The 21,453-nt window shown below is 35.9% G+C and overlaps 1 protein-coding gene across 3 annotated transcripts; it reads right to left on the bottom strand.

The window, feature by feature from the left end:
• Positions 1–4,075: 4,075 nt before the first annotated feature.
• Positions 4,076–17,587, bottom strand: LOC121408696 (deoxynucleotidyltransferase terminal-interacting protein 1-like). Of its 3 annotated transcripts, none has more exons than XM_041600245.1 (11): positions 17,506–17,587; positions 12,086–12,188; positions 11,347–11,435; positions 10,343–10,448; positions 9,827–9,925; positions 8,531–8,695; positions 8,021–8,092; positions 7,253–7,428; positions 6,453–6,513; positions 5,470–5,594; positions 4,076–4,951 (listed from the first exon to the last, which is right to left on the bottom strand). In XM_041600245.1, the coding sequence occupies exons 2-11, from the start codon at positions 12,164–12,166 to the stop codon at positions 4,813–4,815; spliced, it is 1,113 nt and encodes a 370-aa protein (XP_041456179.1). In that variant the 5' UTR covers positions 12,167–12,188; positions 17,506–17,587; the 3' UTR covers positions 4,076–4,812. The 3 variants fall into 3 exon arrangements, with proteins under 3 accessions (XP_041456179.1, XP_041456181.1, XP_041456178.1); XM_041600247.1 differs by having other exon boundaries at positions 17,426–17,512; XM_041600244.1 differs by lacking the exon at positions 17,506–17,587 and adding an exon at positions 14,671–14,894.
• Between the last annotated feature and the right edge of the window lie 3,866 nt (positions 17,588–21,453).

Raw genomic sequence — 21,453 nt, 5'->3', positions numbered from 1 at the left:
AAAGAGAAATACCGTAAGGGCACTAGTATTCAACCCGTTTGGAGAGTTTCCTCAAATATATAGAAATATAGAATTTACCTGAATTTCAGACCCGTCTTATTTCCAAGAGCGAATGCTGGTTATTCTTTCCGTTATTTTTTTCGTCAACCAGTCGACTGTGTGCGCGGGCAATCGAATTATACGGCGACGGTTTTAGCACTAGTATTCAATCTGTCAGCACTAGTATTCAACCTAGCGATGAAAGATGGTCCTGTCTCTCAATCTTCCCTTGTCCCATCCGACTAGGGACTAGACCATTTGAGATGAGACCAAACAGGGAATTAATCAAAGCCAGAGACTTACATAGATCTAGATCTAATTTAACAATATAAACCCTTTTGAGATTTGCCATCTATCCTCACTAGGTTGAATACTAGTGCCATTCAGTGCAAAAGGCCATTGACGCAAAATTCGATCCTCCGAGCATACAGGCGACAGATTGATAAAGAAAATACCGACAACAGATTACCCTGGAAATAACAAAGATATGAAATTAAGATGGATTCCATATTTCTGGGAATATGTCAAAATCTTTGAATTATGCCGGGTTGAATACTAGTGCCCTTACGGTACATAAGAAATTGCCAAAAAACCCAATATAATACATAAGAAATTGATCTGATATCACAATTGTTTTCATGTAAACTTGCTAATAACACCACATAGAGTTTCTATGCCAAAAATTAGAACATTTGGGAACTTTATTCAGGGAGTTAGAGGAAAAAATACGATTTCGCAAACTAATTACGAATAAATTAGCATAATTACTTAAAGGACAAGTCCACCCCAACAAAAAGTTGATTTTAATAAAAAGAGAAAAATCAAACAAGCATAACACTGAAAATTTCATCAAAATTGGATTAAAATAAGTTATGACATTTTAGAATTTTGCTTAATTTCACAAAACAGTGATATGCACATCCTGGTAGATATGCAAATGAGGAGACTGATGACATCATCCACTCACTATTTCTTTTGTATTTTATTATATGAAATAGGGAATATTCTATTTTTATCCTCATTGTCAAGTGAAACGACAATTGATTCCACCCTGAACATGAGGAATGAGTATTGTTTAATACTATATGATTCGGTCAAGTTGGTCCTTATTGTTTTGTGGTAACTCCGGTAGGAACTCGGCAGGACAGCATTTTGCTGGTAAACGCCAAGCTGGTAAGTAACCATTACCTATGAAACATTTTACGTCTAGGTTAATCAGTCATAGTGGCTGACGTTGTCAAATTTATTAAAATGAAATATTGTATTATTCAAACAATAAAAACTAAAGAAATAGTGAGGGACATCACCAACTTTCTCATTTGAGTTGTGCATATCACTGTTTTGTGCAAAATAAGCAAAACATTAAAATGTCATAACTTTCTTAGTTTACATCCGATTTTGATGAAATCTCCAGCACTTTGCTAGTTTGATTTTTCTCTATATATTCAAATTAACATTTTTCTGGGGTGGACTTGACCTTTAATAACAATTCGCATGAAATAAATTACTATACCATTTTGTAGATTATATCACAGACAACCTGCATGCCAATTTTCGGCGCGATCGCGCGGTCGACGGCCGAGATCTCAAGGGGGAGCCTGGGAGGCCCCCCCCATATGAACTCCAAAAATACCCCGGCCTAGATAGGGTTAAATAATGACTCGATCTTGTGGTATTTTGCTCTTTGATAACATGGATTTACGCAAAAGAGAAAGTACCAGAGATAATTCTGAATCTGAGCCTTACAAGAAAGAGGATTCACTTTTTTTTAAGGAATCTGTTCTTTATGTTACATCTCCAGAAACTTACATGTATACTACCGCGAAATGAAATTATGACTTTTATGCATTTTTCTCTGCTTAATGTTATCTTTATATGCCAACCTCGTAGACTCGACAAAATTGTAGTCCAGACTCGAGATAACTCCAAGTACCTATGCAGGGTCTTGCAGATCCTACGTGATGGCAATATTACCCTGTATTAGAGGTGGCGGAACATCAGGCACAAAGAAAGTGGCGGGGCACTTTTTGTCTGCTAAACAATGGGTGCCCCTCCACTTTCATTGTATGAACCTGATGTTCCACGTCCTCTGCCCTGTATTGTTGAACATAATTCTTAGTTTTAAAAAATGATTAAAATCTGGATATACATGTATCTGTATTTTTAAAATACATGTATAATCATGTATTGAAAAAAGTGTTCTACAAAATACACATAAGGGATCTATCGTTTCAGCAAATGATATTTATTCCAATTACTCTGTCATAGTTCCATGTACAATAAAAATGTTAACCTTTCTACCATTTGTAAATACATGTAATATCAATATCTTACATTTGTACTCTTATACTTATTTTATGTACAATAAAATGACTTTGTTAAAGACAATTTTAAGTGGTTATTTTTGTGCTTACTAAAATTTGATTTACATTTGTAAATTAAATGATTCATGAATGCTTCATAAAACTTTTGATGAACAAAAAAAATCTATATATGATGAATTCTGTATTAGCCATTTTTATTGTATCAGCCAATTCTTCTTTATATAGCATCCTATCAGAGTGTCACTTCACACCCCCCCCCCTCCCGAAATGACAAGAAATCACATAAACTTCCAGCGTAAGGTTATGTAATAATGCAGAGATGGAGTAAACAAATAGCAATGAGAACTTGTGAACTATTATGCAAACATTTTTTCTTTGACGTGAAATATTCACAAAGTATTTATAGTATGCCTTCTCATCAAAATCATAATTATCAAGATTTTCAATTACATAACCGACTTTGATTGGTAAAGCTGAAATTTACTCTATCAAATTTTTGCAGAGTAATTATTTATATTAATCCATCCAATCGAACAAACCCAATGAAGTAGTTAACTGAAAATCAGACTCTTTTTATCAATTTAAATTGCTGCTGAGAAAAAATATGATAATCCCTATTAAAATATTGGAAATTAGCCTCAATGAGTATAACATGAAAAAAAAAATGCAATACTTCTCTCAGAAATTAAAGATGCCAGGTACATGTACATATATCAAATAAATAACAAAAGAAAAATATATATGAAAGACTACCTTACATTGGATAAAGGATTGAGATTCCCAACATGTATATGTTAAAGTCATAATTATCTCCAACCCTCATTCCAGTTTAATATCTACAGTCCAAAGTTGTAAAGGTTTAAACTTTTCTGGTTTGAACCCCAGCCAAATTCTTTTTCAGTGCGCACACATACAGAATATGATCCAAATATATTTTGGATCATATAATATGTATTTACCTGAATTATAGAGCACTTTTTGAGGTTTTGTGCCCTATTCTGGTTTAAATCCCATTTGTGAAGTTAGGCTTGAGTTAATATTCCATTGTTCAACAGAAACCTGTGTTAATAGTAACTGGCACAACAGCATTTTTTTAAAATACATGTACAAAAATAAAAACTAATACAAGGATGGTCATGGAATGTCATTTGTGCTAAGAAATAGTGCCATATCAGCAAATAACACAATTAAGATTGCACAATATATGTTCCTATTTACATACAACTACAGGTTTTTATTCTCAATATACTATATATATGATTAAAGGAGCATGTTTTTTTTAACCCACCATTCTGAAATTGGAGGAAAGAATCTAAATCTTTTCCATTCAGAGCTAAATATATGGTTAATATAAGATTTTCCTATGGGGGGGGGGATATTTTTACTGTGCACTGCTATGGGAAATGCAATTTCTTTCCTCTTCTAAAAAAAACAAGTGGAATGCCTCTGGCTGTCTTGCCTGCATTACGCAATTCAATATAGCAGCAGTGCTGACTTTGAAAATGACTATAGAATTGTAAAAAAAAAAAACACTGTTCATATGATAATAAAAAACTATGTTCATTGACCCTAAATAACATTTGACCTTGATCATGTGACCGAAGATCTGTACAAGATGATCAGTGATACTTGATTACCCCTAGGTCCCCACATTTCATGAACTATCCCTAAATTTTCAAAGTTCTGATTGATTTATAAACTGTATTTTGCCCTATATTATTATGTGTAAATAAGCCGATTGATTGCTCTTGATGATGAATGCAGGACAACAGTCCAATACAAGTACTGTGAGGGAAAGTTGTGAGAAATAGTGAGCATGTGAGCAAGTTGTGTTGTTTTGTTCAGTTGTTCTTGATGCATGCCAAATAAGCCATATATTTGGTTCAGTGATTGATTGCTGTGCCAGTGATGGTTGCTCCATAACTCACAATTATGACCACTCACTCAGAATTATGGGAGTGATGGGAGTTTGCTCATGAGTACAACAGCATCGAAAATCAAGTCCTTAAAATGCTACAGACTCGCTCAGTTATGCAGGCAAGACAAAAAATGGGGGGGGGGAGATGACAATTGAAAGAATTAGTTGATAACCAGGGATTTGTCATAAAATAAACCATATATGGAGTTTCGCACAACACTGAGAATGACTGCTATATGAAGTGCTTAAACATAAACCCCAATGCTTGGGATGTTTTAACATATTTTCATAGTATTTCTAATGATCTCAATACTTATATATAGTCGACTTTGCCCAAGTCCAACTTGAAAAAGTTGAGAAAAAAAAAATGCTCACATTCACTTTTATTATATTCTATTGATTTCAACACTTTAAGGTTGATTTGATTCTATTCAAAGTCTGAATTCATTTCCCGGTCCCAACAGATATAACTAAGGCAAGTTTAACTGTAACATGATACAGTGCAATCGTATAGCTAACTTATGAAAAATGTCATTCATTATTATCACTGCTATTGTTACTTCCATCACCATCGGTACGATGAGTTTCCATGTGTCGTTTCATCTTCTGGAGGATCGTGGGTGTCACTTTGAACGCCTGGAGTTCCTCAACAGCCAGGCTTCCACATTCCCTATTGGAGATTTGAGGTAGTACAGAGGATGAAGGAACAAGGAAATGAGAGTCAGTGGACAAAGAAAGAAGAGAAAAGAAAATGTATGAATCGTGTAGATGATGCAATTCAATAAACAGTTGACCCAACGCAAAGTCAACCTAATAGTTGATTCAACATTAATACGTAATTATTTGACTTGTGGAAAGTCAACTGATGAAGACTAGACTTGGAGGCTATTACCTAATCAACTTTTGAGAATTATTGCTTATTTTACAACACAAAAATTTAGCATTGAAGATGGAAGTACCCATGAAATAAAATCATTTTCTTTGCACTATGTGTATGTCTTGATCTGATGAATCAATGCAAATATACCATACCTACATACGCACAAGGTTAAATTCTCAATAACCCAAAATGACATCAATATGATGCATAAACATTTTTAAATAGGGCGAACAAATTCAAGAGCATTTCAGACTTGCACCACAAAATTTTTTATCTAAACAGATTTTTTTTTGCTGTATTTGACTCACTTGTACTCCTCCGTCTCTGCCAAGTGTAGAACATCATCAAGCAGAAGAATGTAAGCTTTTCCTCCTGTGGCAGGCATCAAGTGATTGTCGTACAGCCATAGTTTATCCTCTTGGTCCCCAGCATACTATATTGAAAGGTCAGTGAAAATAAGACAACTTCCTCATCGATAAATTCAGTTTGAGTGCTGTTTTTTCCTGATAATTTCTGACTGGAAGAGGTGGAGAGGGGGGGGGGGGGATACAGTGGCTACAAGTATACATTCTTTTTTTCAAGTTTGTATAACTTCACAGCTGGACAGCATGTCCCACTTTAGTTTAAATTATTCATATGAAGGTCACTTTCACAAAATTTGCAAATCTGCCAACCTTGAAGTAGGGAAATTCCACAGTACCCTATATATCACATGTAGTACTGAGGGAATTCCACCTAAAAAAGGGACACTGTGGTTGAAGTGGCTCTCTCTTTCACCTTGACTGTCCCAATTCAAAGAAAACACTTGGCAGGTAGGCAATTATCATTGATTTGAGGAGTCGATGGCTAAAGAAATGATCGGAATTAGAGTCTACATTGTAACTCTGCCTGTAAGACAGGCCCTGTCATTTCATTGGTCTATAATATCATCCACTACCCTCAACAATAGGGGGCAAGGGGAGTAACCTTGAAAATTGTAAAATTCCCTCATTATTTTCATGTTAATTACAGTGAATTTAATGAAATCACAAAATTCCAACCAAGAGTACATCAAATCATGCATTTTGAACTCTTTTAGTACTAATGCTCCTTTAATTACATGTGTTAAATATTAAACATACCCCCCCAAAAAAAAAAACATTACAACTGTATTACCACTAAGGAACCACTTGAGAGCTCCCTTCTGCCAATATGCCAACTGTTACCAAATCTAAGCCTGTTGTATAACAACTGACCACTCATTTAGTATTGTGATTATTGAATGATTTGAAAGAGGAAAAAAAAGTCTTACCTTAAACAGTTCCGGGTGTTTGATATACAACCGTCCTCTTGTAGCGCCTAGACCAAGAGCTCTGATAAGGGCAAAAATTATTGAATAAAAATCATGAAGCCTGCTTGAAATTGTTGAAGTCTCTGTCAACTTTACCTTGAAACTCTGAAAATATATTTATATATGTGTTTCGTAACATGTTCATTAGTGGCACCCTTATTGCACTGTCATGTATTTGGGTTAATTATGATAGATTGGTTGAAAACACCATGCATTAATCAGTGTTTCTCTTTAAAAGTTATTACAAATCTCGTCAAACACTACAGTTTTCCAGAGTTCTCACTATAGTTAAATTCATGAATCCATATTCTTCCCTGTGCTTGGGATTCACGGTTCAGTCAAATATTTCATTTAAAGTTTAACAATTCTTGCTCCCTGCCTGTGGTCTCTTGTATGTCCTAGAAAGAGTTGTCAGCCCACAAACCTCTTAATGTTGATGATGAACGTTGGCTGTGTGTGTATGAAGATATGCACAAATAATATAATAGTTCAATTTCCATTCCTTTCCTCACTTCAAAAATACAAGCAGCCAGTACCAACAAGCATCATCACTTATCATCATTCATTACGATTACTGTCACTCAAATTTTCAACCATGAAAACTATTCAAAAGAAATCAAAAGTAAATATATAGCCTAAATATTTGATATCTTTATAATAAAAAAAAACCCAGCTCTGAACACAGAATGTAAATACTAAATACCACCCCCATCCCTGAAGAAGAAGACTAACATGGCAATGTTCTAGAGCAAGGGACTTACTTGTTAGCCTTGGCACCCATGACAAACATGGTTTCCGGGACTAGTCTCGATGGATCCCACTTTGGTCCTTCTTTCTTGACCGGTTCCACTTTGACCTTGCTACCTTTGTAATTACTGGATGATGTTGTTATCACGTCAGTGTAGTCACGATGATGTGCAGGAGGGCGTCCTTTCCTCTGTAAAATAAATTTGAAATGGCGACATGAATCCAGTTATGACGTACTATAACTGTAATAACTTTTCACAATTCTTTTTTTATTACTTGTGAAAACTAGAATTCAAATGAGAGATTTTTTCAGATGGAGTGAAAAGCCAAGCAATTAGCCATGAGCAGTTTATATAAAAAAAAAAAACCTTTCTGGCCCCTAAAGTTATGAACATCATTAATGAATTAGGACTTTTTGTCCATAATGTACAAAATTAAAGCTTTCGGATGATCATAAGCACCTATGTCTGTCTACATTTTCTCTATCTTTTATTGATGATAATGTAGATGATGATGATGACAGTGATGATGGTGGAGATGTTGAGATGATAATCATCTTTTCAAATAAATGATTTTTTTTTGCCACAATTCCTCTTGCATAATTATGTCCATAATTGCAGAGATTTTATATATATATATATATATATTCAAACTTATGTCATTTTTCATCCTTTTCCATTAAAAAAAATTCCTTTTATTTCATTCTTTTGTTTGCTCTCCTCTTTACTTGCTTTACTATTTCTAATATTAACAAAAACATCAATAGTTGCCTTTTGACATACCTTTCTGGTCTGTATTCTTGGAGGTGGTCTTAGCGAGAATGTAGAGCCGTTATCTTGGTTATGCTTGGATCTCTGTTCAACAGAAAACAAGAATATAATACAAACTAATACATCTTCCATCATGTATCAAACCAAAAAAATGAACCCTTACCATCCCAAACAAGACCCAAAGTGCACAAGTTAACAAATCAACACAACACTGAAGCAAAAAGGGTTACTTCTGCATAAATACAGCATGTAGAATTCAAAATACTAAACAGATAAGAATATCTTATTTGATACAAATTATTGTGAAATGCATGGATATATTGAACTGTTGTCCAAATTAGAAGTACAACACATGTTGTAACGATAAAATAAAAATCCAGATTAACAATTATTCATTCTGTCATGGGCAAACAAGTTCAGGGCATAATAAGTTGCAAATTACAATTAATCAATATTGAGTAGTTTAGTCAATAAACACAAACTGATGATCGGTAAATACTAATTTTTATTTGAAGTACTGACCTTTCTTTCTGGTTCATCGCAATCATCATCATCATTCCTTCTAAGTACAGCATCCGATGTAAGATTCATCTTATCAAGATGCATCTTAACATTGATCTTGTGAGAATTATCTTCATGTCGATCTTTGCCTGTATGCTTACCAGATGGTTGGAAGAGATCCTTTGCCTGCAAAGTATGAAAATGATAATAAAAAGCAATTGGTTACAGTTCATAACTTTAAATAAAAACTTTATAGGTGCTATCTTGGGGACTGGGTGGTAATTTGCCGAAATATTTTTTGGGGTGTGAAAAACATTGAAAATTAGGCCAGAGTCATAACGTTATGTATCATGGGCATAGCCATTTTGTCTCGTTTGTTTGCAACTTGCGATTCAACTGGAGTTAGCGCGCCATTTCCAGGTGAGGAGCGAATAGCGATAGTTGTTTAATGCAGTGCACATCAATCTAGAATGCAACAATATTGTTCCACTACAGGAAAATTAATTCAAGCAATTGAGATCTCCTGAACAGTAACCTTACTATTATAATACCACTTGGTTGACTTTAAGGAAATTTAGTTCTTAAACAAGTAAAGTCTTTGACACTGTATAATTCATATGTATTTCTTGACCAGCAGCCTCAATCAGGCACCAAAAGACCGAGCCAACTCGGACCAAATGGAAATGCCAGCAACATGGCTTCATCTCCCGGCTCAGCCAATTTAGCTGTCCCATTACAGACATTCCTTAGTTTGCGTCAGGCATTCTTGGCCCAGTGAAAATGAATCGATGGGTGAAATATACAGAACACTACATAATTTTTAACAGGTGATTTCAAGTTTAGTGAGGACGTTTTGATGTTGCCGTCGAGTCCATTTTTTTCACCAGCATGTCATCAAATCTATACTGAAGATATTCTGGGATGAATCTCACTAGGTGTTGAATTATTATGTGATTTGGATCATATTCATAGACACTGATTCGGTTTGGAGTGAGGAATGGCAATCTAAATTGTGTTTCCAACATCAACACCAACACCAACCCAACACCAACACCAAACTTGAAATCACCAGATGTCTATTCAAACAAGTTTACTCCACTCTAGGTGATGAACAACCAAAGTGAAGCAAAATTCTGGATGACATATGGAGCATTCAATCCATTCTTCTTCTCCCTTCTTTCATTTAAAACCAAGAGAACTATTTTGTCATTATTCATTCTATTTTCTATTCACTGATTGTTTGGTTTATTATTCCCTTAGTGAAATGAAAATACTGAGAGAATCAGAATTTGGTTCAGCTTAAATTAGCCAACTTACAGCCTCCAAGCTATTCCTGAAGACGGTGAGAACGTGTTCTTCAGTCACGCTGTCGGCTCCATAGTTCTCTCTCATGTTTTCAACAGCCATGTAGAAATACTTTGAAAAAAAAAAATTAAAAAATGTTGCTTTAATTTAATGAGTAAAGTCATAGACATACATAACACATAGTGCATTTCTTTATGAAAGCATATTTGATATCATCCCACCAGACAACAATGCCTGAAAGTGACTAAAAAATTATCAGATTCCATTCAATTATAGTATTGTTAGAGAAAGGAATCACTTACAAGTACAGTACCTTTAAAGGCCTACATTTATTCCTAAACAAAAAGAGAAAACTATACATTTGGAAGAAATAAAAAATTGGTTCCGGGTTGTGTTTCATAAAGCAGTATGTAAGTTGTATTTACGGATGACCTGCGACCTCTCCATAGGTGCTTTTAAGATAATTGAATATTAAAGGTTACCCCAAGACACAATATTTTGCTAATGGAATAAGAACATCATACCAACCTGAGCATAATACTGGAATATACAATGGATATCTTTATTAATTCGTTTCTGCAATGTCCCTCGTAAAATCTCCAAGGGCGTGATTGGATTGAACACCACACCACTCCTGCATACAAAACAATGACAAATAAGATACGTAAATGTGCATAAGATAAATCTGGCAATTTCCATACTACAAGTGGGAATTTTGGAGCAAATGTCTAAATAATTTAACAAACATTAAGAAAGTGTTAATCTTAAACTTCTTAATCTGAAAATGAATCTGTTGCTTCGTGGATTGAGGTAGTCCACAAACAAAGTCTATGGAAACTACAGGATTCAGCAGAAAACAGATTAGAGACCACATCTTTTATTGGTCAAGATTTGTCTGTTTCTCCTCAAATTGGCCACAGTTGTTTCTTTTCTATTCATTTTCATACTTAAAATAAAAAAAATCACATAAATATGAATAATGCTGAAAATGAATGATAAAATCAAAATTTAATGAAAAGCTACCACTTCAAAATATGCAATGATTAGCTCAAGCAAAAGGACTTATATTCAGGATCAGCAATAATATAGCATATTTGTCCAGTTCATTTATCTCTTTCTAATGAATTCCGTATTCAAGTGTTTACCATTCAAGATACAGAGAAACAGCAAAGTATGCTATGAATAACACCTATAACCATGTTCTGCATGTAATCCATGCATTGGCGGACCGTGACCCAGAGGAGACAATGATTAGAGGGCACTGTATTGTTTGTGAACAATGCTGTATTCCTCCAATGCTTTGTCTCCTCCGGCTCATGGTTCACCACTGAATCCATGTACTTATTGAAACACTTCTTATCTTGAGGAGATTACGAAAAGGTGATGAGTACCATACAGCATTCAAGCCAACGATGTGTTATCATATATTTTTCAATAGAAAAGAAAGAAAAACATGAGATAAGGGTAAAGTTACACTGGGGAGAAGACACACTTCCTTGATTTTTCGTTGTTCTACTATCACATGTTCCTACCTTGTCTTGAAGTTAACACCAGGTTGTCTGGTAAGCCGTTGATGTTTGTTGGTAGGAAAGGTCTTCAAAGACATGCAATATGGATTCTTCTGCAAAGAGTACAACAAGTTTGGAAAAAACACCCAAAATTATTAATAACATTAAGCACATACTTGTGCAATGCTGTACATGTAGCTATAATTGAGAAAAATATACTCATCCATTTATATTTCATTTCTCCATTTAACATGGATAAATCACTTCTCTGACTTTTCAAAATCCACCATACTAACTTCAAAGTATCAAAAATGTTTATTAGAAATTATAGGCTAATCATAATCATGGCATACTTTCCACATCATCAACGATGAAAAAATACCTTTATTGACCATCTCTCCCTTTTATCTGATAATGTCTAACACTAAAAATGAATTAACTTGGCAATATCAGATTTGAAAAATGAATCATGACCCCTATCTTCTATAACTAATGTTATGATTTGGGAAGGGGGGTGTCAAGATAATTAAAAAATTGTGTTAATTTTTTAAAGGGGTATAATAGAGTTAAACAATCAAGACCTCTTTCTTTACATATTCTTTCTTTCATTTTCTCCCTCTTCTCCTCCCCCCAAATTTTCTATTTTTACCCCGGCTAAAATAATAGGGGGTGGTCACCACGTCGCTCTAATGCATCAGCCCTGGGAGAGAGAGAGAGAGACAGACATAGATTAGATATTTAAAGTTATGAATGGGATGCTTACTATCTTGTTACATAGGAGGGCCTTCTTCTTGGTGAGTCTTTCATTCGTCCAGTGTGGTGACAGGCTTTCAACAGAACTCATCCTGTCAAATTCTTTATTGTACCTGAAAGGAAATCATCACAAAATTTGTCAGCATTGTAGTGTGATTCACTGTCTAGAATTGATGATTTTTCTTGTGAAAATGGAAAGTGCTTAAATTTCCCCTGCTCCTGTTCAGTCTTGGTTCAATTCAATGTTCTTACTTTTCTTGTCTCCAATTAGACTTTTAACTTAGATCTGAATCCTACATCTAGGAATCCAAGTATTGTTCCATGAAAGGATTCAAGTTGTATGGCATCTGAACTTGATAACTCCAGCAATGTAACTTGTCACAATGTATAACTTTCAATCATGCATTGAAATTTCATGACATTTTTTAGTCATTCTATGAGAAGACACAGACAAAAACCCTTCCCCAAAGGTTGCTGCACAAAATTAAAAAAGTTGAGGGGCAAACACCTCCCCCTTAAAGAACTCTATGACAATTAAAAAGTATAAAAGCAGCAATTATTGAACAAAGTGCCCGAGCATTAATTCTTGTAGAATTTATGATATGCTGACCAGTGCGCTCAGGGACCACTTTAGTAGCTCTTGTTTGTACATTTTCTAGTGCTTGGAAATATTTCTTTAATATGGAGTTGACTCCATATGGTATGAGCATTTATCAAAAATGAGGTCTTATCAATGCTTTGCATAAAATGTAGGAATAAAAAGTTCTCCATGTGATTTAGCTAGGAGGCTCCTAGAGAGTAACAAGTGGAATGCCTCTGGCCGTCTCACCTGCATCACGCGGTTCAATATAGCAGCAGTGCTGACTTTGAATACTACTCTAACTCGCACAAGATGTTCAGTGATACATGGTTACTCTTATGTCCACTTTTTATGAACTAGACCAATAAACTTACAGAGATATGATGGTTATTCAACAAAAAACCCCAACATGGCCAAAGTTCATTGACCTTACATGACCTTTGACCTTGATCATGTGACCTGAAACTCGAACAGGATGTTCAGTGATACTTGATTACTCTTATGTACAAGTTTCATGAATCAGATCCATAAACTTTCAAAGTTATGATGGTAATTCAACAGATACACCCAATTCGGCCAAAGTTCATTGACCTTTGACCTTGGCCATGTGACCTGAAATGCGCACAGGATGTTCAGTGATACTTGATTACTCTAATGTCCAAGTTTAATGAACTAGACCAATAAACTTTCAAAGTTATGATGGTAATTCAACAGATACCCCCGATTCGGCCAAAGTTCATTGACCCTAAATGACCTTTGACCTTAATCATGAGACCTGAAACTTGCACAAAATTTTCAGTGATGCTTGATTACTATTATGTCTAAGTTTCATGAATCAGATCCATAAACTTTCAAAGTTATGAGGGGAAATCAACAGATATCCCCAATTTGGCCAAAGTTCATTGACCCTAAATGACCTTTGACCTTGGTCATGTGACATGAACCTCATGTAGGATGTTCAGTGATACTTGATTAACCTTATGTCCAAGTTTCATGAACTAGGTCCATATATTTTCTAAGTTATGATGACATTTCAAAAACTTAACCTCGGGTTAAGATTTCGATGTTGATTCCTCCAACATGGTCTAAGTTTATTGACCCTAAATGACCTTTGACCTTGGTCATGTGACATGAAACTCTAATAGGATGTTCAGTAATACTTGATTAACCTTATGGCCAAGTTTTATTAACCAGGTCCATATACTTTCTAAGTTATGACGTCATTTCAAAACTTTAACCTCAGGTTAAGATTTGATGTTGACGCCGCCGCCGCCGTCGGAAAAGCGGCGCCTATAGTCTCACTTTGCTTCGCAGGTGAGACAAAAATCATTTACTAACGTATGCTTACTCGCCAGGGATTCCATCCCATTTTATACAAATGATGCATGGGTTAGAGTGGGTCAGTAGGAAGCCTCGTGGGTTTAGACCATAATACCAAAGTTACCGCATGCACACAGTTCCACTGACCCACGAAAGAAACCCATGCATCATCTGTTTTATAGAATGGAATAAATTTATTAAATAAACCACAAAAATTAATGATTTACCGGATGCATGATAATTTCATGCGTCCGGTAAATTCAATTTACCAGACGCATGATATAATTTACCAGACGCATGATTTTTTTTACCGGACGTATGATTTATTTACTGGATGCATGAAAATTCCAAAATGTAATGCAGACACTTTGATAACCCTGGACAACATAAATACGTATGGGCTTAACTGGATAATATGTTGGCACAAAGGCATTATTATACCCAAAATGGCAGATATAGATTTACAGCTTTGCATTGACAAGATCTTGAGGCAGCCTCTTACCTCCAATAGCTGTGTGTATATGCCCGGGCCGCGCCAGCGCCTGTCTGGGCCTGCAGTGGAGATTTGGCTGTGCACAGCCAGCCCAGGGCAGTAAATCTAACAGTCATTATGTCATATGTCTGTACTTCTCAACTAACGAGCGTGCGGGCAGTTTTACTCCCTATGACAATTAGGGTACCGTATTTGTACTTACAGATCATTTTGCATCCTTTGATTCATTCTGCCTTGACGTAAACAAGCGTAACAGTACATGCGCGATGACATCACAATGACTTTTTCTGCCGATAGCTTGTTAACAGTGGATATCGTTTTGATTATCGGGATATCGTTCATGCAGCCCAGTAAAAATTCTTGCATAGCTCTCAACCAATCAGACTGCAGGGATTTTCTCATCCATTCTATAAACCCACATGTACCGTGGAGAGTACGCCTACGTTAAATGATTTTTACTCTCTAGGAGCCTCCTTTGTTTATTTGACTGAAAGCGCTGGCTAAAAACTATTATGCTTTGTATCAACTATGATATGGTCAGTTCCCCCATGTCTGTGCGGTCTCCCAAGTCGGCGCACCCGCGTATCTGCGCGATTCTAGTAAAAGAAGATACACAACGGGCACGAACTTTACACATGCAATACATAGGCAGGTACTCATTAAAAAATCTGACTCAAAATGGTGGAAAATAATGAATTCAGGGCATTTCATGTGACGGCCTCAAAATGCAGCCTTTGTAATCAAAATCCCCGAATCGTGTGCAAAGTGAATGAATGCACAGACATGGGGTACCATTTTTTTTTCAATCTGAAAATGACTGCCCGAGGTTTTTTCAAGAAAATCTAATATTTTCTTTCATTTTTTAATGAGAAATTTGGTACACTTTTAATAATGTAAGGAACACTATTGACCAAAATAAATAAATTTGTGAAATAAAAAGAAATTCATGTTAAATCTTAACTCAAATTGTTAGGTGGGCAGACTTGGGGCCCACCATCATACCACTACCAGTCTAAAATTTTTACTTGTTTACTTTACTTGTGATTATTAAATTCATCATTTTTTTTTTCCAATTGTATGCTCACAAAATGTATCTGGGTGGAACAGCAGCCACTTGTCAGACCATGAAACAAGACAATCTACGGGGTGTTGCAAGAAAATATTTGTAATCAATTGCAAATCAAAATAGATGATTTGTTGCAAATAACTAAGTTAACATGCCTTGTTCCCAGAAGCAGTTCAACAATCACAAATTTACAATTACAAAACAAATGATTGATTAAGGGAATAACAATAGACTTGCGATTGGTCGCGTCCACAAATAAAAAATTAACAAGTTATGCCTAGATCTAGATCAATTGACAATACGCGTTAGGCGTAGCCTACTTCCGGTACTTGACGAAATCCGCTCGAGCTCTGGCAGATGATCGCAGTGAGCAGATCACTGATATTAAAATGATTTGCGATTATCTGCCAGAGCAGATTATTTATAGATCTGCATTACAAAAAGAATTCATTTACGCTGGATAATTATTGACACTGCATCAGCGTCGGTACAGTAGACCTCGACTTACTCACCTGCAGTATGTCCAAGCTTAATCCAGGGAACTCCCACCCGCGTAGCGGGCGGGAGCCCAGGACCTTACCGTGTAATTGACAATACTCACCTGACTAGCGTGAAGTATGGTCAAAATAATTCTCCGAATAAATAGTTAAAACAGAAATGAAGCACTTACCACGATTATCATGATTATATGGATGAAAGTCTAACGAGTGGCATTTTCCTGACATCTGGGCACAAACTGGAACCTCAAAAAACGAAAAGTTCTCTCCTTCCACCCCAGTCTCGATCGGCCATTTTGTTACGATTCATAACAAAAATGGCCGATCGAGACTGGGTAGGAGAGAACTTTTCGGGGTTTTTTAGGTTCCAGTTTGTGCCCAGACAGTAGAGGCGCACGGCCAATATTGGAGACTGTCTCCCATGAGAGAGATTATCTCCAATATCAGAGACTTTTATAAAGAATTTGGGTATCCAATTTCAGAGACAGTCTCCAGTTTGGGAGACCAATTTTCTTTGTTTACATTTGCTTAAAAAGGATTACCTTGGCGGCAGATAAAAATGTGATAAGCAGATTCCTCATGAAATATTACCCCTTTTCACCGTCTACTTTAAAAATTCACCGTCTACTTTTGTTTTTATGAGGATTTTTGTTGTCATCGACACACAAAACAAATGGGCTTCTGACCTCAGTGGGACAAAAGTTTGGGTGGAAAAAATCATGCTTTTGTTGGTGTTGTTTCTTTTGTTCTTTTGCAAAGCAAGTCTCAAATATGGGAGATTGTCTCCCTTATTGGAGAGTCTCCCATATTGGCCGTGCGCCTCTACTGCCAGAAGTCAGGAAACTGCCACTCGATTACACGGTAAGGTCCTGGGGCCAATTGCACGAAAGGGTCTTTCCAAGGACCGTCTTTCATGTCGCCCATATTTTATGATACGCTATAAGCAGGGTGTTTCTGAAATTTATGATAAAGAATAAGATTCGTTAGCTTGCTTTTAATCAAATTTTATACAATTTCATGATATATCACACCATTTTATAAACAAATAATTTGTTTATTTTAACGGATGAATGAAATATGTTTGCAGATGATTTATTTAAAATGCGTTTTACATGGCTCATCATAAAAGATGGGCGACACGAAAGATGGTCCTTGCAAAGACCCTTTCGTGCAATCGGCCCCTGGCCTGGGCTCCCGCCCGCGTAGGGCGGGAGTTCCCTTGGCTTGGTTAGTCCAAGCTGAGCATCATCACTGCACCGGCCGCCTCGCCAGCCTCGGCCCTCGCAGCGCTTTGGCTTTGACTGTATTCGCCAGTCGCACCCACTCTGACTCAATCCGTCATTGACTCATACATATTCAATATTGTCACAACTAAAATTCTCCTTCAAACTCACAGCTCAACACTCTAAGCACGAACGATGAATTCCTCGTGAAAAATGCCAAAATCACATTCAATGCAATGTCTATAACTTACTGGCACTAGTATAGACAGGATTAAAACCGGGGCGGAAATTCGGAAACTCGGAAGTTGATTCTTGCACAATACAAAACAGAAACCGCTAGCGCTACTAGACGGGGATTCTACTAGACTATGGGCGGCCATAAGTGCCAAAATTACCGATTTGAGAAATATATATGTACCGTTGAAAATAAACTAAAATGCAGAAATATATCTAAAAATAAAGAAATTTTTAAAATAATTAAGATAACAAAAAAATAGAAATTCACAGAATCAAACATTAGTGCAGAAATAAGGACAAACACAAAAACAAGACAATCGTAAAGAATAATAAATGATAAAAAAATACGTAGATAACCATATAATTGAACACAATCACAGAAATATAGGTTCATGCAGGAATAGAGAAAGACTGAGAAATGTAAAGACATTCATAGAATTAAATACAACTTCAGAAATATAGACAACCGCAGAATTGAAGAGAACTACAGGAATAATAGAGACCACAGAAATAAAGACATTTTCAAAAATATAGACAGCCAGAGAATTGTAGACAACCTAATAAATATAGACAATCTCAGAATTTAAGAAAACTTCAGAAACATAAACAACAGAAATATAGACAACCTCAGAACACAAAAACTTCAGAAACATAAACAACAACAGAAATAGAGGCAACCTCAGAAATACAGACAACCGCAAAATTAAACAAAACGACTGAATTATAGTCCATCGCAAATAGCGCTACCTCCATCGCAAATAGCGCAAATATTCACTACTGAATGACACGCGCCGTATAAGCTAAAACAACAACAACAACAACAACAACCTCGTCGAAAATAGAGACTGCAGAAATTCTGGAGAGCACAGAAATTCTGTAGAGCTGAGAAATAAAAGTACAGCACGTCAAACATACTGGAAATGAGAGGGCAATAGAGGGCGTACTACCACCACGCACGTGTATGATGCATGCATGCGACGAGTGCGATCGAGCATGTGCTATGGTTTTCATCGTTACCGGTATTTTGTATTACATTATCCCACTTGTTTTGGGATTTAATTTCAACCTCTATGGTTGATTACGTTTGTTGGGCCTGAACTTGGTAATGAGGACTTCGTGAAACAGCGGACAAGTAGCTCACTATCTCCGATTCAGTCAAGAAGTTAGACTTATAACGGTGTTGAGAAACGGGCCCCATGATGTCTAATCTACGATGACCGGCGTGAAGTTGGTTGGATATTCGATATTCAAACTGTGAAGTTGGTTGGATATTCAGGTTCGATATTCAAACGCGTGTGAAGTTGGACAGATATTCAATATTCGATATTAAAAAATTAGGGGTTTTGAAAGCTAGCTAGGGGGTTTAAAAGGTGGAACACGTCTCGGGCAACCATAAAATAGCTGGCTTGCCCTAATACGAGGATTTTTTAGGGGACAAAAGTCAGTGAATAAAAGGGTTGGAAATTTCTAATTTAATTTTTTTTTTCAAGGGGCCCCCAGGGATATCCCGACGGCCTAGCCAGGGTAACCACCTATCCTAACTTGTAGAACTCGATTCGGGTAACAAGATAAACACCTGCTTGACCCGGCGCATGTACATTAAGGGGCTCAAATTAACAAAATTAAAGGGAATAAAGGGCTATTTAGACCATTTTTTAATTAAAAAAAGTATTTTTTCATGGGGCCCCCAGGGATATCCCGACGGCCTAGCCAGGGTAACCACCTATCCTAACTTGTAGAACTCGATTCGGGTAACAAGATAAACACCTGCTTGACCCGGCGCATGTACATTAAGGGGGCTCAAATTAACAAAATTAAAGTGAATAAAGGGCTATTTAGACCATTTTTTAATTAAAAAAAGTATTTTTTTCAAGGGGCCCCAAGGGATATCCCGACGGCCTAGCCAGGGTAACCACCTATCCTAACTTGTAGAACTCGATTCGGGTAACAAGATAAACACCTGCTTGACCCGGCGCATGCACATTTAGGGGCAACTCGGTAAAGCATCTCATCAGCAGATTTTATTCATTAATGACACTCAGTCCTAATTCCTCCGCCACTAACATAGTTCCGAAAACCGAGTGATACATGTATTTTGTTTTATTCGCACAAAGTTTGTTGAGTTGTTAACCATATTTTTCTTCTCGAATCAGTCTAATCATTATACATACTTACTTTTTTGTAATCAGATTACAAAGTAAGAAAAATGAGAATGGGTTGGGTCGAATGATTATCTTTAGCCTTTTGTTGTACATCGGCTGTCTCTGCATGCTCTTGCAGAAAATAGGCATACCGAAAAAATATGGGGCCGTATATCGATACAAAACGTCTTGTTGAAAATATGAGTTTAACGTTCTTCTAATCTTCAAATAATTCTCAGGAAACATTTTCTATGGCACGTGTAGCCTTCAATTCAATTAATCAACAAGGACGGAGTTATACCCCTAAAAAATAATTGTATTATGAATTAACATGTCTCTTTTATACGATATCGCGTGACTAATTATTGATTGATTGATCGGCTAAATTGCCAATGCGACCATCACATAATTTGAATTTATATTTAAAATCTTTTTAAAGGCCAAGATTTTCTAAAGTATTTGTTATTAATTTACCCAAGCCAAATTCTAACAATTGTAAAAGGACATTTTTCTATCGGGGATATCAATTTATAATCGATTGCTCAATGAAATTCATAATGTACCAACTTTAAGTTGCTTTCATACTCTATTATGATTATTTAGATTGAGCATTTGTATTTTTACTTCTTTCTTTTTGTTTTCATAGTTTTAGTAAGTTTTTTTTTGAACACTTTTCTGTCAATGTACTTTACTTGGAAATGTTTTTCTTTTAGTATTTTTATTGGTGTATATTACTTTGTTTGGTAAATGTAGGACCCCAAGGAAGAACAGCAGTATTTTGCAAATACAGCTGAATTGGGCGATCCTCCGTTATTGTATCTATATTGTTATGAAATAAAACAAACAAACAAGTTTAAAGTTTAGCAATATTTTGTGAAAACAATCATCATGAATATTTATTAGATGGGCTGTGGATGTTACATCTCAACTTTCATTTTTCTTAACGTGTTAATACATAATTTTTTTCCCCGTTATTTCATACTTGTGTGAATAATGTCTCCCTTATAGTGAAATAAGTTGCAGCAATAAAATAATATCAATGCAATAAATAAATGGACAATCCAATTTTTCTAGCTCTTGGAGGAAAAAAATTTGAATAGACCTAATTTCATATAGTAAAATACAAAAGAACAAGTGGAGATGTGACATCATCAGCCCACCTAATGAATATCATGACCATACTGTTTTCACAAAACATTGCTAAAATTTAAACTTCTTAATTTGTTATTCGATTTTGATGAAATTTTTGGCATTTTGCTAAGTGAATTTTACTCTATTTATTAAGCTATAATACTTTCAGCCCGGACCATCCCTTTAATATAATATGTGGTGTATATACCCGCGATATGATAAAAAAATGTTGGCCATCTGCAAAGTTTTAAAATATCACGAGGTTCCGGGGGCTCCGCCCCAGACCAGTGGTGGCACCAAAGGATGAGGCCCAGTGAGTTGCCCAACCCCCCGAAATTTTGAAGAAAAAAATGTTTAGTAAGCATTGTCATAATTCTCCAAGACTTTTTTTTTTGTTCTTAAAATTTTGAAAATTTTCTCATCCATTCACCGTTAGCATTTAGCTCCCGACAATTTTGGTCACTAAGATAGATCTTTCAGGTCATTATATAAAATTCACGATGTCGCTCGCGCTACGCGCTCGCAGTAACTAATAATTGAAATAAGTAAATTATCTATTTACATGGGTCTTAAAAATCCAATGTCATTAGAGTTTTCATTATTTGTTTTAGCGAGATACATATCCTGCGTGTCCACGATTTTCATAACTGAAATATTTTCAGCGAATTAGATACCCATTCAGTTCATGAT

This window comes from Lytechinus variegatus, chromosome 2 (genome assembly GCF_018143015.1).
Source record: "Lytechinus variegatus isolate NC3 chromosome 2, Lvar_3.0, whole genome shotgun sequence".
NCBI classification, from domain to species: Eukaryota; Metazoa; Echinodermata; class Echinoidea; order Temnopleuroida; family Toxopneustidae; genus Lytechinus; species Lytechinus variegatus.
Note: the sequence above shows the minus strand (reverse complement) of the source record. Positions and strands in the feature narration are given on the sequence as shown.

What these genes read in the sequence shown, in the direction of transcription:
- LOC121408696 (XM_041600244.1), bottom strand. Translation starts at nt 14,870, where the DNA reads ATGAGAAAATCCCTGCAGTCTGATTGGTTGAGAGCTATGCAAGAATTT. An exon ending in GGTGTTAACTTCAAGACAAG is followed by an intron (nt 10,449 to 11,346) that starts GTAGGAACATGT and finishes TTTTGTATGCAG; the next exon opens with GAGTGGTGTGGTGTTCAATC. An exon ending in TATTCCAGTATTATGCTCAG is followed by an intron (nt 9,926 to 10,342) that starts GTTGGTATGATG and finishes TTTTTTTCAAAG; the next exon opens with TATTTCTACATGGCTGTTGA.